This window comes from Chlamydotis macqueenii, chromosome 27 (assembly GCF_036417535.1).
Source record: "Chlamydotis macqueenii isolate bChlMac1 chromosome 27, bChlMac1.mat, whole genome shotgun sequence".
Lineage (NCBI taxonomy): Eukaryota > Metazoa > Chordata > Aves > Otidiformes > Otididae > Chlamydotis > Chlamydotis macqueenii.
Genome location: NC_141582.1, coordinates 5,807,475 through 5,821,543, shown reverse-complemented (window position 1 = coordinate 5,821,543; position 14,069 = coordinate 5,807,475). Strand labels below are relative to the sequence as shown.

Genomic DNA, 14,069 nt, shown 5'->3' with positions numbered 1-14,069 from the left:
TGACAGCATCACACGGGGGTAAATCTGAAATCCCTCTGCCTGAAGTGTTTTTACTGGAGGGTGGTGCAATTTATTGGGGCAAAAATAATCATCTTCATGCGAACAATTGTTCTCACAGAAATCATGGCTGTTTGTGATGCAAAGGGGAATGATGCTGAAGACCTGGAGAGGTGCTGTGGGAGCAGAGGAGACAAAATACGGGTAAGAAATCCCCACAGGCAACGCGGGGGAGAGGAACAGAACTTCTCGCTCAAGGCTGTTGCTGCCGGCATGCTCCGTGCCGCCGTCCCCCTCGCTCCCCCCTCGGGTATGCCTTTACACCGCAGCACAAAGCAGACATCGGAGGCTGGCTGCATGCTGGAGCTGTGCTCAGAGAGTCCCTCTGTTCCCAGAGATTTTTCCAGGCATTGCTGGGGAGCATGGAAACCGTCCCAGCCTACCAGCCCACCTTCACGTGTGAGGTTCCCTGTGTAACCCCAAACGCGCATTTCGTCGATGTGCGTGAGGCTCCCTGGAAAATCTCTCCCTGCTGTGGATTACAACCCACTGTTTACGGAACAGCAGAGGGAGAGGAAAAGGGCTGGATTGCCTTCCTGTCAGGCGTAGGAGAAAAGCTGTATTGCACCAGCGAGTCCCACCCCGCTCCAGGGCGGGGACTTTGCCATCCAGGGCAAGCCGAGAAAAATCTCTTTCCCTATCCCTGCCAACGCACCCGCTTGGGACAGCAGGTGAGTGCCAACCGAACTGGGAGGGGGGGTTCCCCTTTGGCATGGGGAAGGGGCTGTGTGCCTGGGAAGATGCCAAGCACCGGCCCCGCTTGCCAAACCGCGGTGGCTGGTAGCGCGGCTGTGCGGGAGCCGGACAGCCTTCGGCAGGGAGGAGGACCCGTCGGGGCCGCGATGCCAAGGCACCGGGGCAGCCCCGGAGGGCACAGGCCTGGGGTGAGGAAGGACGGGGAGACGGGATTGTGGGAAGGAGGAAGATGTCTGACTCTTCCCAGGGCACAGGAAGCACAGGTTTTGCTTCCTATTTGTGCAGTGCCCCGTGGCCAAGCTGGCACGTCCTCCCCGCTGGAGCGTGGAGGGCATGGCAGGGGGCTTGTGAAGCAGCTTCGGGTGGGCATGAGCCTGGGGTGAGGAGCACAAGGCTCTGCTAACTCAGTATTCTATTTCTATTCCTTGGGAGGGCAGCGGCCACGCAAAGGTCATTGTGTGGGAGGCGCTGGGATATTTCAGCTGGCTCGCCAGCAGAAGGGAGATCCTGTCCTGAGCTGGAAATTGGGCCGGGATCAGGGTCAGCCGTCCAGCTAGGAGCCCCAGACCCACCCCAGGGCACTCTGCCTCCGGCTGCATCCAGCACAACGGAAACAGCTGGCGCTGGCAGAGCCATGGAAAAGCTGATCTGGCGCAGGGTGTGGGTTTGTATTGCAGTAAACGTGCACCCCATGAAGAACTAGTCAAACAAGTCTGGCGTTTGCCTTGCAAGGGGACGGGTCACAAAACAGTGGTTTTCCGATCCAGATCCTAGATGTAGGACTGGCCGCGTGTGTGGGAGCTCAAACTCGGGGGAAAATCCTGTGTTTATATCCTGTTAATCTTTGGGAGCTTTGCTCGCTGGGAGCTGCATGTGCTCCGTGCACAGCCAGGAAAACTCCGTTTTTCAAGCCTAGGTTTGAACTGGCCAGCAAACGCAATGGTTTCGGCTCTTTTCTGACAATTGAAGTTTATTCTGGATTCAGCTTTTAGAGGACTTTGATGTGAACTTAGAACTGCCTGATCAGCTGATAAAGCCTGCCAGGAAGAAGTCATCCATGGAAAAAATATTGAATAATGGGAGGGATGCCTCGTACACCTGCACTCTGTCACCTGGCCGCAGTGTTTTGAGCCTGTTCTAAGCCAGGTTTAGTGTATCAGACAGCTCAAGCCTTTATTCTGGGATGAAGGACACAACATCAGGAGAGGCATGAGCCAGGGCACCTTAGCACTTGCTAGCTGACTCTTTCATGCATAGCTTAATTCTTCAAAACACGGTGTTAGGTGTTGCCCCTATCCTGCAGCTGGTTTTCCCCAGGCCAGGAATTGTGTTAAGCTGCAGAGCGCTGGCAAATCCCATGGAGCAATTCCTTTCCCTCTCTACTCGCAAAGGGAGTGGCTAGGAGAGTTTTAATCATCTGAGGCTCCCGCCTGAGCAGCTCATGGAGACACCCTGTGTCACTGGTGAAGGGGAACAAGAGGGTTTCAGGGGGCAGGGGCCGTTGCTGGAGAATCCGGCTGAGCTGCCAAGCGCTTCCACCTGTCACTCCAGTGGCTCATTTCTTGTGGCACCGCACACAGACGTACACCGGGAACAAACCGGCATTTGCAGGTTGTGCGGTGGGGGTAGCACCGCTGCCTTTTGCAATGCTCTCCTTTTTATATTCCCAGTGACGTTTCAGCTGGGTGAAGAAACCGGAATCTTACAGCCCAGATGCAATGTGGCATTTGTGCTGTAATCTGCCACTGTAGGGGATTTGCCCTGAATCCACTACACGCATCCTTTCCCCACGGTTTGGTTTCTTTCTGCCAGCTCATTTGCACTCAGAATTTTTCTGCCTCCCACTCGCTTTTCCTTGTTTATTGACCTTTCTTTTGCCCTCTAATTGACTTTCTAAACCAGCCTAATATTCCTGCTTCTGTCTACAAACCAGCTGAACGGTAAAACTGCATCAGGAAAGCACCTGTGAAATTCGAAGCCATTACTTAGTGTCTGGCTAAAGCAAATAAAGTTGGCTTTATATTTCCATAAAACATTAGAGAAGAGCGAAGATGACTTTTCTGAGGCCTAGTCGTAATTTGACCGCTGAAATCTACCATGAAATGAAAGAAAGCAAACTCAGCGCTAATAATTGTCCGTAAGTTGCCCGATGGCACAGGGCGTAGTGATGTCCGGATGACCTGGCGAGCACTCGGGAGTGCCTGTGCGTAACGCATCTATGGCAAGAGTCACACTGGGAGGGAGCTTGCCTGAGCAGCGACGGCACTCTGGATTTGTAAGGGTCATGTGAAGCATGAGCAGAGACGCTCCTGTTCTTGCACAACTGTCTGGGCTCACTGATAGCAGCTCTTAGGCGCCACGCACGGGACGACGGAGAGATGTCGTCAGCCGCTGGCTTCACTGCGTCTGCTTGAGGGCTTTAATGCGAGAACCTCGGCTCATGCCGTGCCAAACCTGAGCTGCAGGGAAGTGAGCCTTGTCCTAGTACCTGATATCCTGTCAAGTGAGCAGGGATATGGGAAATCCTGTGGGTGTGTTCAGGCCCTATGCATGAAAATAAAATTATGAGCAGAAAAACTAACCCTGGGGAGATAGAAAGTAAGCTTTTTTTTTTTTTTTTGAGGGCTTCAAAAGTTAAAACTGCAGTCCTATAAGGAATTGCACATTGCACCGAGCTGAGGAGCTGCTGAATACAGCAGATTTTAAGTAAGAGGGAGAATAATTCTCCTGCCCCAGGCCTGGAGTGATGTTATTATCCTTTGCGTGCTCAGCTACACCTTGATGTTGTCTCTGCCTCCCAGGGAGCATCTGTGGAGGCTGCTAGGACTGTGCAGGCACCCTCACCCGAATTCGCCCTCGGGCGCTCACCTGGCAAGGTCAAACCATGTGTTTTGAAGGGCACGGGAATCAAATCCATTTTCTTTGCTCCCAGGGCAACGTTGTCTGCTTCTCCTTGTAGCCTCAGCCAGGCTGTCACACTAGCGATAGAAAAGAAATGTCTTGAGTTACCAGTGCGAATCATCTCCCGGTGCACCACATCCCTCTTTCAGCCAGGGCGAGCGCCCCGACCCTGCGCTGTCACAAGCCAGCCTTTGTTTGTTGGGTACAAAGCAGGACTGGAGACGCAGGGACGCTGCGATGGGCGTTCAGCAGGGCTGTTCGCGTGTTCCTCAGAGAAACTGGATGGTTGCTTAACCAGCCCCGTTAACTGCCAAGGGTAGGCATAATCCATAAATTATTTGCTAGGAAACTAACGCTCCCTCTGGTTTTTATTACAGCTGCGTAGCCGCCTCGGGACTCAGACAACACCAGACTGACCCAACACGAGGGAGATGGTGAGTGTGCGTGGTTTCTGTACCATACTGTGCCACACGTTTGCTCTGATCAAACAAAGGTGGGAGCGTAGCGCAGATAAGGACACAGCAGGAAGAACGCTGCCACTGTCTCTCCCTTGACGGGGGTGAGTTTATGGCTTCTCTCTGCTTCCTCATCATAAAACGAGCACGACCCACACGTACGAGCTTTTCCATTTGGGAGTCAATGGAAAATCCGGTCAGATATTAGTTCAAAGAGCACGAATTTCTCCAAATAAACTTCCTGGGCCTATTGTTCTTTCCAGGTTCAACGCGCAAGGTAGCCGTCTGTATGGTAGTTATCCCTGTGCCTGTTTCCGAAAGCCTGACCTAAGGAATGTTAAGCAGAGTTTTGCTGATGATTTTCACGGGAACATGGAGAGCTTTGTAAGAGACAGCGTAGTCCCACAGAAACGGCACTGGCCAGGAGGGAGGAGAATCCTGATTGCGAATCGCCGTTCTGAGTCAAACACTGCGCTTCCTGGTGCATTATTTTACGGAATGATGGTCCTTGGCTGCTCTTAGACAAGTCAGGAGTAGGGCTTTTCTGGGAACAGCTTCTAGGATTTACAGGGAAAACTTGCTGGGAAGAAGCCTCAGCTGGACCGAACAGAGATGTCAGGCTGCTTGCCATTATTTAATTGGAAACCAGTACTCCATGGGCAGCTACACGAAGATATTTTCTCCTTGCAGTTGTGTCCCTGGGGCTTATTTCTGACGTGCCTAGGAAGTCCCTCTAGAACTGTCCTGTTTTGTGGGTGGGCTTCACTTGCTGTCACTGTGTTTGCATCTTTTTATTTTATTTATTTTTTAATTCAGCTCTACTCTATGTATGCATCACTTTGAGTCTGCTTTCACTCTTCTCCTGTGCGTTTAGGCAACCATCAAGGGGGTCTCACATTTCAGTGCGGAGCAAGAAGCACAGGCGCTAAGGAAGGCTATGAAGGGATTTGGTAAGTTGGTCTCCCTCCACTGGTAACCCCTCTCGTTTTTCCCCTGAGCACTGGGAATGTTTTGCCTGGCGCTTTGTCAGAGGGGAAGTCTAGCCATTCTTATTGCCCCACTGCCCTGTGAGGGCACTGAAAGGAATCGAGCGATTTGATCAGGATGAGGCTTGAACCCGACTGGAAATCTAAGTCTTGGCCACAAAAACATCCTTAGTCGGGCTCTCGTCTTGTTCCCCCTGCGGCGTGGTACCGCCGTTAAATACTGCCATTAAATAATGGCACTGCCACCCTGCTGGCTGGGTTGAGACACTTCTGGACGCTCATCTAGCCGCCAGCGCTGTTGAGAACCAGGCTGTGTAAGGAACGGAGACGGCTAATGGCACGCTCTGGACAAGGCCACAGCGTGCAGCTGGTTCTTGTGCAAGCAGCTTGACTGGTTTCTGTTGGTTTCTTCCAGGCACAGATGAAGATGCCATCATTGAGACTTTGACCAAACTAAATGTTTCCCAACGTCAGCAAGTTCTGATCACCTACAAAAGCAGTATTGGCCGGGTAGGTGGTCTTCAGAGATCAGTGACTGTGGCTTTAATGGGGAGATGCAGACTTTTGTTGGGTTATATCCCTTGGGTGAAATGTGAACAACATCCTAGTCTCCACGGCAGTAAGGGTAGCAGCAAGCTTTCCCTGGCTAAGTTTATTTTGGTCTTGTTCACTTCAGAGCAGATGTTCATCAAAGGAGGAACAGAGCATGAAGAAAAGTGGTGAATGAGTTTTTTTCTGTTCTCAAAGCCCGTATCAGGACGTGGTTTAGTCAGGACATGGTTTAATAGGCACGGTGGTGTTGGGCTGATGGTTGGACTTGATGATCTTAGAGCTCTCTTCCAGCCTTAAGATTCTATGATTCCATGATCTTCTCCCAACTCCTTTCTCTGTCTTCTAGGATTTGATTGACGACTTGAAGTCTGAGCTGAGTGGGAATTTTGAAAGGGTGATCATTGGTCTGATGACTCCTACCACCATGTACGACGTGCATGAGCTGAGGAGGGCTCTGAAGGTTTGCAAATCTTCCTTTCATATTGTTTAAGATCTGGACAATTTCGTATGCTATGGCATAATTATACATTTATTATTAATAATTTATATATCATTATTTAAAATCCTAGTTGCACATCAAAACAGTTGTCGTTATAATCTTGGATCTTGTCTTTGCAATTCCCTAGGGTGCAGGAACAGATGAAGGCTGCCTGATTGAAATTCTGGCTTCTCGCACAAATGAAGAGATTCAGCGCATTAATGAGAACTACAAACTTCGTATGTAGCAATTATCATATGCAAGCCATTATCATGCTGACGAAAAAGTCACTTGTGTGTGAGAAGGGTCCGTTAGCCTTTAAATGTGACAAATCAGACAACTGCTGTTTGTCCAGAGAACCTCCGAGTTAGGCAGGTGTCAACAGCAGGGCTGCTAACAGCCCCGAGGATTAGAATTTCACCCAGAAATTGAATCGGTTTGAACAAAACAGGATGTGATGGTTACGTCTGTCAGTTGGGTGTCTGTCCCTACGTGGATCTACTGCCAGTTTTCTCTAGCTGCGCTGTTTAACTTTGCCCTGTAGCACTAAAGATGGCCGGACTGCTATGATGATAGCCAAGGCGGCCAACAGCATCCTGGCTGGTCTCAGGAACAGCGTGGCCAGCAGGACTGGGGAAGCGATCATCACCCTGTGCTGGGCACTTGTAAGCCCGCACCTCAAGTACTGTGTGCAGTTTTGGGCTCCTCAGCACAAGAAGGACGTTGAGGTGCTGGAGCACATCCAGAGAAGGGCAGCGAAGCTGGTGAGGGCTCTGGAGCACCAGTCTGACGAGGAGCGGCTGAGGGAACTGGGGTTATTCAGCCTGGAGGAGAGGAGGCTGCAGGGAGACCTTATCACTCCCTACAACTACCAGAAAGGAGGCTGTAGCGACGTGGTTGTCAGTCTCTTTTCCTAAGCAACAAGCAGTAGGACAAGAGGAAACGGCCTCAAGTTGTGCCAGGGAAAGTTTAGATTGGATATTAGGAAAAATTTCTGCAGCAAAAGGGTGGTCGAGCACTGGAAGGGGCTGCCCAGGGAAGTGGCGGAGTCACCGTCTCTGGAGGGCTCTAAAAGACGTGTAGGCATGGTGCTTAGGGACATGGTTTAGTGGTGGACTCGGCAGCAGTTGCACTCGATGATCTCAAAGGTCCTTTCCAACCTGAATGCTTCTATGATCTTTAGAGCCCTGAGCACAGCTGTACGCTCACCTAGCTTACGGCTCACAAATGGTGTGGACAAACAGGTGGCCTGTTACTAACAGATGTCATATTGTCGTGGTTTTGTTAGTGAGGGGGGGGCCTAAGGTGGTAGCTTCTGTAGGAAACTGCTAGAAGTTGCTCCCCTTTGTTCAGGGGACTTGGCCAGGCCTAGGGCGGACCCGCTGCTGGCCAAGGCCGAGCCGATTGGTAGCAGAATGTCTCGTGATAACGCCTCTGCGATAACGTATTTAAGAATGGGAAAACAGAAAAAAAAAAGAGAGAGAGGAGAGAAGATGTGAAGGAGCTGAGCGGGGGCAGAGGCGCAGAGGGGGAGGCGTGAGCCTCATGGGCCTTGCAGGCCTCACCCTCTGGCCTCTCGCCAGGCAGCCGATTGGGCCCGACTCGGTCCAGCCTGGCTGCAAGAAGTGGAGAGGAGATGAGAAGTGAATGAGATGTAAAAGGATCCTGAGAGACACCTACCAGCCTGTTGTGAGGAACGGCTGCAGATGCCAAGGTCAGTGAAGGAGGAGGGGGAGGAGTAATGCGGCTCCTGGCCAAGATTCCCCTGCAGCCTGTGGTGACGACCATGGTGGAGCAGGTTGTCCCCCTGCAGCCCATGGAGGTCCATGGAGGAGCAGAGATCCACTTGGAGCCCGTGAAGGACCCCATACTGGGGGAGGTGGATGCCTGAAGGCAGCTGTGGCCCGTGGAGGGCCCGCTGGGACAGCTGTTCTGGAGAGACTGCACCCGTGGAAGAGATGACCCACGCCGGAGCAGTTCCACAAAGGACTGTGGCCCGTGGGAGGGACCCCACAATGGAGCAGAGGAGGAATGCGAGGAGTTCTTCCCCCGACCATGAAGCAGCAGCGTAAAACAACATATGATGAACTGACCGCAACCCCCATTCCCTCTTCCCCCCTGTGCCGCTCGGGGGGGGGAAGGTAGTAGAGATAATGTTAAGCTTGGGAAGAGGGAGGGGTGGAGGGAGGTTATCTTGTTCTCTGTCTCATTATCCTGCTATTTGTAGTAATAAATGAATAGTTTTCCCCAAGTCGAGTCTGTTTTGCCCGTGATGGTAACTTTAAGGATTTCTCCCTGTCCTTATCTCAAACCTCGAGCCGTTTTTCCTTATATTTTCTCTCCCTGTTCTCTCAGAAGGTGGGGGGAGTGAGAGAGAGACTGCGTAGTCTGGTCCAATCGGGGCTGAACTACGACACATATGTGTGTGTGCTTTTGCTAGAATACGGCCGTACCCTCGAGGAGGACATTGTCTCTGACACATCTTCCATGTTTCGAAGAGTCCTCGTCTCCCTGGCCACGGTAAGTCCAGGCGAAGGGCAGTGGGGGTGAATCCTCCCGTTGCTGATGGACACGAGGTGTTTCAGGCTGGCTTTTATTCCGCTTATCTTGCATTTCACCTGGCCTGCATTTCACACCCAGCTTCTGCAGGGAGAGGAGTCTGACTCCGGGTACGCATTAATGCCATGTGCCCTTTTTAAAATGGGCCGGTTAAAGCGGATTGCTGCTCATTTCAAAAGGGAGTACAGATCACAGCCGAGCCATGTTTTGCTGCATTTGTAAGCTACTACTCAATTTTAAGGACCCCATTATGCATCTCCAGTAACTTGTTTGGAATGGGGAATTTGCAGGACTGACTTCCCTTGTTGCTCTGGTGAAATGAGTTTTTCATCCTTGTGTTTTGCAGGGAAACAGAGATGAGGGAACGTATGTGGACGATGCCCTTGCTCAACAAGATGCTCAGGTGTGTAGCGATTTGCTTCCTTGCAGGAATTGTCATTTCTTGTACACGGGGACGCGTGGTGTATCCCTGCTTTTTCCAGACCTTGTATTTTTTCAAGGTAGAACAGTAAGCCTGAAGCTGTTCTAGACAGCAGCAGCCAGGTGGAGACCTGGCCTCTATTCCCACTTTTGACTCTCAGAGGAGCCCCTTCACCTCTCTGACTCAGCTGGTGAAAGGGGGATAATGGTTCTAGCCCCCTCTGCAACTCCGTGGGGAGAGGTCTCTAGGCAGGCTGGGTATGTGGGAGGGGAGATGACACTTCAGGGAGAGTTGCTGTGCTTGGTTAGTATTTGTTGGAGCGTACCTGTGACCCAGACAAGCCACAGGCCTGCAGTGCCCAAGCACCAAGGAAGTGAAAATCTCAAGTTTACGTACACCTGGCCTTCTCCATTCGCCTGACGTTGTCTATTCCTACTGTCTTCAAGTGCCTGTATGAAGCTGGGGAGCAGAAATGGGGAACAGATGAGGTACAATTCATGGCCATCCTCTGTACGCGGAACAGACACCACCTACTAAGAGGTAGGACCCTCCGCGGTGTCCTGGGTTTTTCCCTCATCTGGGGATGATACTTTTGTAGGAGTTTGGACTTGTTCATCAGCTGATTGTGAACCCTGCCTGTGACACCAGGTACCCCAGAGCCCTGTCCCATTCAATTCTTTAAGACCATTTTATTCCCTCCTGAGACAAAAAGGGACTTGAGAAAAACATCAGTACAACTCGCTCCAGCCTGTAAATTGGAGATAATGAAGTGTGACTCCCACTGGGGCAGAGAGGGAATAAAGCTAAGCATTCAAACTGCCATCATTAACTAGCAGTCCTGGAAAATGCTAGCAGCGGCGGTGGGCCAATTAGCAAGAGAGTTGATAATTAAAATGAATAATTTCTGTGGGGCAGCCCTGATGTAGCTTACAATGGCACAATAACGGTACAACGTTCATGCGGAGTACGAGGAGCTTGATCTTGCAAAGTGATCCTTGGTGGTTTACGCACTGCACGCCCTGAAGCGTCTCACTCGCTCTTTTTACCCCCGACTCTCCCTCCCAGTTTTTGACGCATACAGAGGGATTGCTAATAAGGACATAACAGACAGCATTAAATCTGAGATGTCAGGAGACCTCGAAGATGCCTTGTTAGCTGTGGGTGAGTTCCCTGCTTTTAAACTTTATCTACAAAGTAATTAAATAATTAGAGATACCCTGGCTGGCTGTTCACATAGCTTCAGGAGTCTGGGTTTTTTTTTGCAAGCCACAGGTTTACTCTTTGCAGATACAACCGGGTGAGAAAGCTCTGTGCTTTATGATATCGCTTGCTTACCCAACTGGTGCTTCGGTAGCTGATATTTGATGTCAGGAAGCATCAAAGCCTTTAAGAAAATATTACTGCGCGCTGAGCACGGAGCCACCAGTTTACAGCAGGGCATCGATTGTGGATGCCTGCATTGTACTTGCTGCTTGTTGGCCCTGAATTGCGTCTTTACAGAATAAACACCTCCCTGAGAAAGTGCTGGAAAGGGCTGGAAGGCCTTCTCCTTCAGTTTTTATTGGCCTTAATTCTCTTTTTTTTTTTTTTGTCTCCCTTACAGTAAAGTGCATGCGAAATAAACCTGCGTATTTTGCTGAAAGACTGTATAAATCCATGAAGGTAAAGAACTTCTGGTGTGAGATCACTACTTTTCTCCCCCTTGCCTTTCCGTGCTTGAGTCAGTGGCATGACAGTTGTAATTAGATAGAGAGAAACTCTGCAGGTAATTAGTGGGGGGGTGGGGGGGAAAGCCTGAGCTTTTGTATGGACCTCTTTTCCCCCAGGAAGCCCAGAGCAATGCGCTTGCTTGGCAGCAAGCTGCTAGTGGATCACTCCAGTAATGCAAAAATGCTCTAATTAGGAAGAGATCCCGCAGAAGAGCGAGTGATAAAACCTTTGTGTCTGTCACTGACATGCCCAAAATGCTTTGTGGCTGTAGACAGTCGGGTTTATTTCTGCAGGGCTTGGGAACAGATGACAACACACTGATCCGAGTGATGGTGTCCCGCTCTGAAATAGATATGCTGGATATCAGAAGGGAATTCCTGACCATGTACGGGAAATCGCTCTACTCCTTCATTAAGGTAAGCTTTTCAGCGCCAGAAACGAAGACCTGGGTTTGCTAAGCAGGAGACAGGTCCCCACTTGAACCCTACTGGGTATTTCAGAGGAGGTGGAATTAAGGAGACTTTGCTTTTATGCACTGAAAATGTTCCTGAAAGTTCTTAGTTCTTAAATTGTCGAAGAGGATACAAACCTGACAACAAATCGGGTGTGCTGGAAAGAATCCAGCCTTGTACGGAGCTGTGAAACTGATGGCGTTCCTTTTTTCCTTCCTCTCTAGGGAGACTGCTCAGGAGACTACAGGAAAGTTCTGCTCCGACTCTGTGGCGGGGAGGATTAAAGGATGCCTGCTGCACTGCCCGGGTGCTGGGAAGCAGCTGATCATAAGGATTTCTTTCTTTTTATTTTTTTTCACAAATATCAATATTAATTGCTATGAGTACTGACTGAGGTTCGTTAACGCTCTGGTTAGATAATGGCCATTCTGGCTGACCCTTTCCATACACTTCTATGCTTGGAACACCCATTTGTCTGCTCACCTGGCTAGTGAAGCCCATCTTAAACCCAACACTGTAACCAAATACAGAAAAGCTAAATTGTTTCCTGACAAGCTGTCCCTTTGCCGTTGCATTCGCCAGCAAAACTCAGCAACCGAAGCCAACTTGGATGCAGAATGTGAGAGGCTGCAAAGGGGAAAACTAACCTCATCGATACACAGAGTGCAGAATGCAGGCTTGCTTCAGTTCTTGCAAGATAATTAAACCACAAATCAATCATCTACAATAAAAGCATGTTTAGATCTTAACTTGCCCCCCGTTAGTGTGGAGCATTACCAGCCTTGCTGCACTTTATATAGATATATAGGTCTGTAGGTAGGGAAGATGTCACTGGTGACATCACAAAACGCTCTTCCTGCCCTGGTTACAGGTTAGCCCCATATTTTTGGTCCGTCTTCCTTGACTGGAGGGAGTATAAATCGTCAGGGTCCTATTGCAAACCCTTCCTCTGGATAAAGTGATGTCATTAATTAGAATGGTGCCTTGTAAAGAATGAGCTGTCCCCAAAAATGCGTCTCATCAGCGCTACCTGACGCCTTAGACTGGGACGCCGCGTACTGGGGTAGCTCACCTCACCGCCTGCAGCACTACTGCTCGCGGGTCCAGCTCTGGTGCCTGTGCCTGCCTTGCACTTCCACACCAGCCTCCTGAAGAGACTCTTCCCCCAGACCCTACACACCGGCCTGTTAACCCAAGTGCTGTTTTCACTACAAAAATGTGGTTCCTGGGGTTTTTTTTGGCTGTTGGTATCTAATCCTGTTCTGAAGGCGTCAGGCTGAGGTTCAATTTGACGGCACAAATACCGATACGGCCTACACCAAGTTCTGTCACTCATTTTCTTCTAAATAGGGCTACTATCGGCTTGAACAGGCGGTACTTCTGTGGCCTTACTTTCTTGCTCTCTGTGCTGTGATTGGAGATACATTCCTTAATTTCGTGGGAGAGGGGGCAGAGATTTTTCCAGTTCTACTGAAGCCTTCTGCTCAGTGAAAGAGAAAATATCTTACCCGGTACAACAGGCTAACAGATTCACTCAGGCTTGGTTTTGTGTTTAAATGCCTTGTGTTATGTTGCTGCCTTTTAAAAAATGAATAAAGAATTTGTTTCCTTACCTTCCGCCATCATGGCTTATTCTGGGAGAGGTAATGTGAAATTGCTGTGTCCTTGTTTTTTTCAACAACTTCTGTGCTGCACAGGTGATTTTTCTCCTAAGCGTGGACCTCTGCACACGAGCTGAGGCTGTCTCCTGGCTTGGGCCCCTCAGTTACCAAGGCCTTTGTTCGTTATCTGCCACCTGAGTTGAAGGTGGTCTTTCTCCTCGAGTCACGGGTTTGGTTCCCCTTGTAGATCAGGATGTCCCGCCATCTTTTGTTATCTCCTCTGCTTAGCCATCCATGCTAACGAACAGAGTTCATTTAAAACTGACTTACGGTAAGTTTTAAACAAGGCCCACCCACGCTACGCTACACAAAGTTACAGAACCACAGAAGGGTTTGGGTGGGAAGGGACCTTTAACGGCCGTCCAGTCCAACCCCCCTGCCAGGAGCACGGACATCTCCAACAAGTCCACTCGCGCTAGGCTAAAGCACACGCGATTCTCGTTCAGCTTGCCTCTGAGCAATCACAGTTAATTGCAACGTTCTGTAAGCTATTTTAATCCCCCACCGCGTGGCAATGCCGTAACCCCCCGGCTCTGGCAGCACTTTGAGAAACAGCTTGTAAAAGCGCGTGTCTGTGTGGGGCGCGGGGGGAGCCCCCGGGGGGGCTGTGTCAGATCTGGGGGCGCAGGCCTGCACCCCCCACCTGTCGCAGTTGCACTGCCGCTGCTGCTCCCCCTCGCAGCTCAACAACCCGGACAGTCCCGCTCCGTCATCCACCGCCGCAGCAAGAGCGGTGATGACGCAATGGGTCGCGTCATTGCTTTCGCACGAGTCCTTTTTTCCCGCAGAAAAGGGGGCACCCCCGCAGCGGCACCCCAAAACCCGCGCACCCCACTCCGCCCCCACGCATGCGCAGGCTGCAAACACCACACACACACACACACACACACAGACACACACAGACACACACACACACACACACACAGACACACACAGACACACACACACACACACACACACACACACACAGACACACACACACACACACACACACACACAGACACACACACACACACACACACACACACACAGACACACACACACACACACACACACACACACACACACACACACACACACACACACACACACACACACACACACACACACACACACACACAGACACACGCCCCGCCCCGCC

General features: G+C 50.6%; 1 protein-coding gene across 1 annotated transcript; it reads left to right on the top strand.

Annotated features, from left to right (window-relative positions):
* Window positions 1-351: 351 nt before the first annotated feature.
* ANXA4 (annexin A4) lies at window positions 352-12,879 on the top strand. The gene is made up of 13 exons (XM_086768044.1): window positions 352-728; window positions 4,032-4,088; window positions 4,984-5,059; window positions 5,511-5,605; window positions 5,994-6,107; window positions 6,274-6,364; window positions 8,566-8,645; window positions 9,031-9,087; window positions 9,552-9,645; window positions 10,171-10,266; window positions 10,709-10,767; window positions 11,109-11,231; window positions 11,492-12,879. The coding sequence occupies exons 2-13, from the start codon at window positions 4,086-4,088 to the stop codon at window positions 11,549-11,551; spliced, it is 948 nt and encodes a 315-aa protein (XP_086624170.1). The 5' UTR covers window positions 352-728; window positions 4,032-4,085; the 3' UTR covers window positions 11,552-12,879.
* Window positions 12,880-14,069: the final 1,190 nt, after the last annotated feature.

Coding starts and splice junctions, on each gene's coding strand:
- ANXA4 (XM_086768044.1), top strand. Junction 9,088..9,551: donor TTGCTCAACAAGATGCTCAG/GTGTGTAGCGAT, acceptor ACTGTCTTCAAG/TGCCTGTATGAAGCTGGGGA. Junction 9,646..10,170: donor CAGACACCACCTACTAAGAG/GTAGGACCCTCC, acceptor TCTCCCTCCCAG/TTTTTGACGCATACAGAGGG.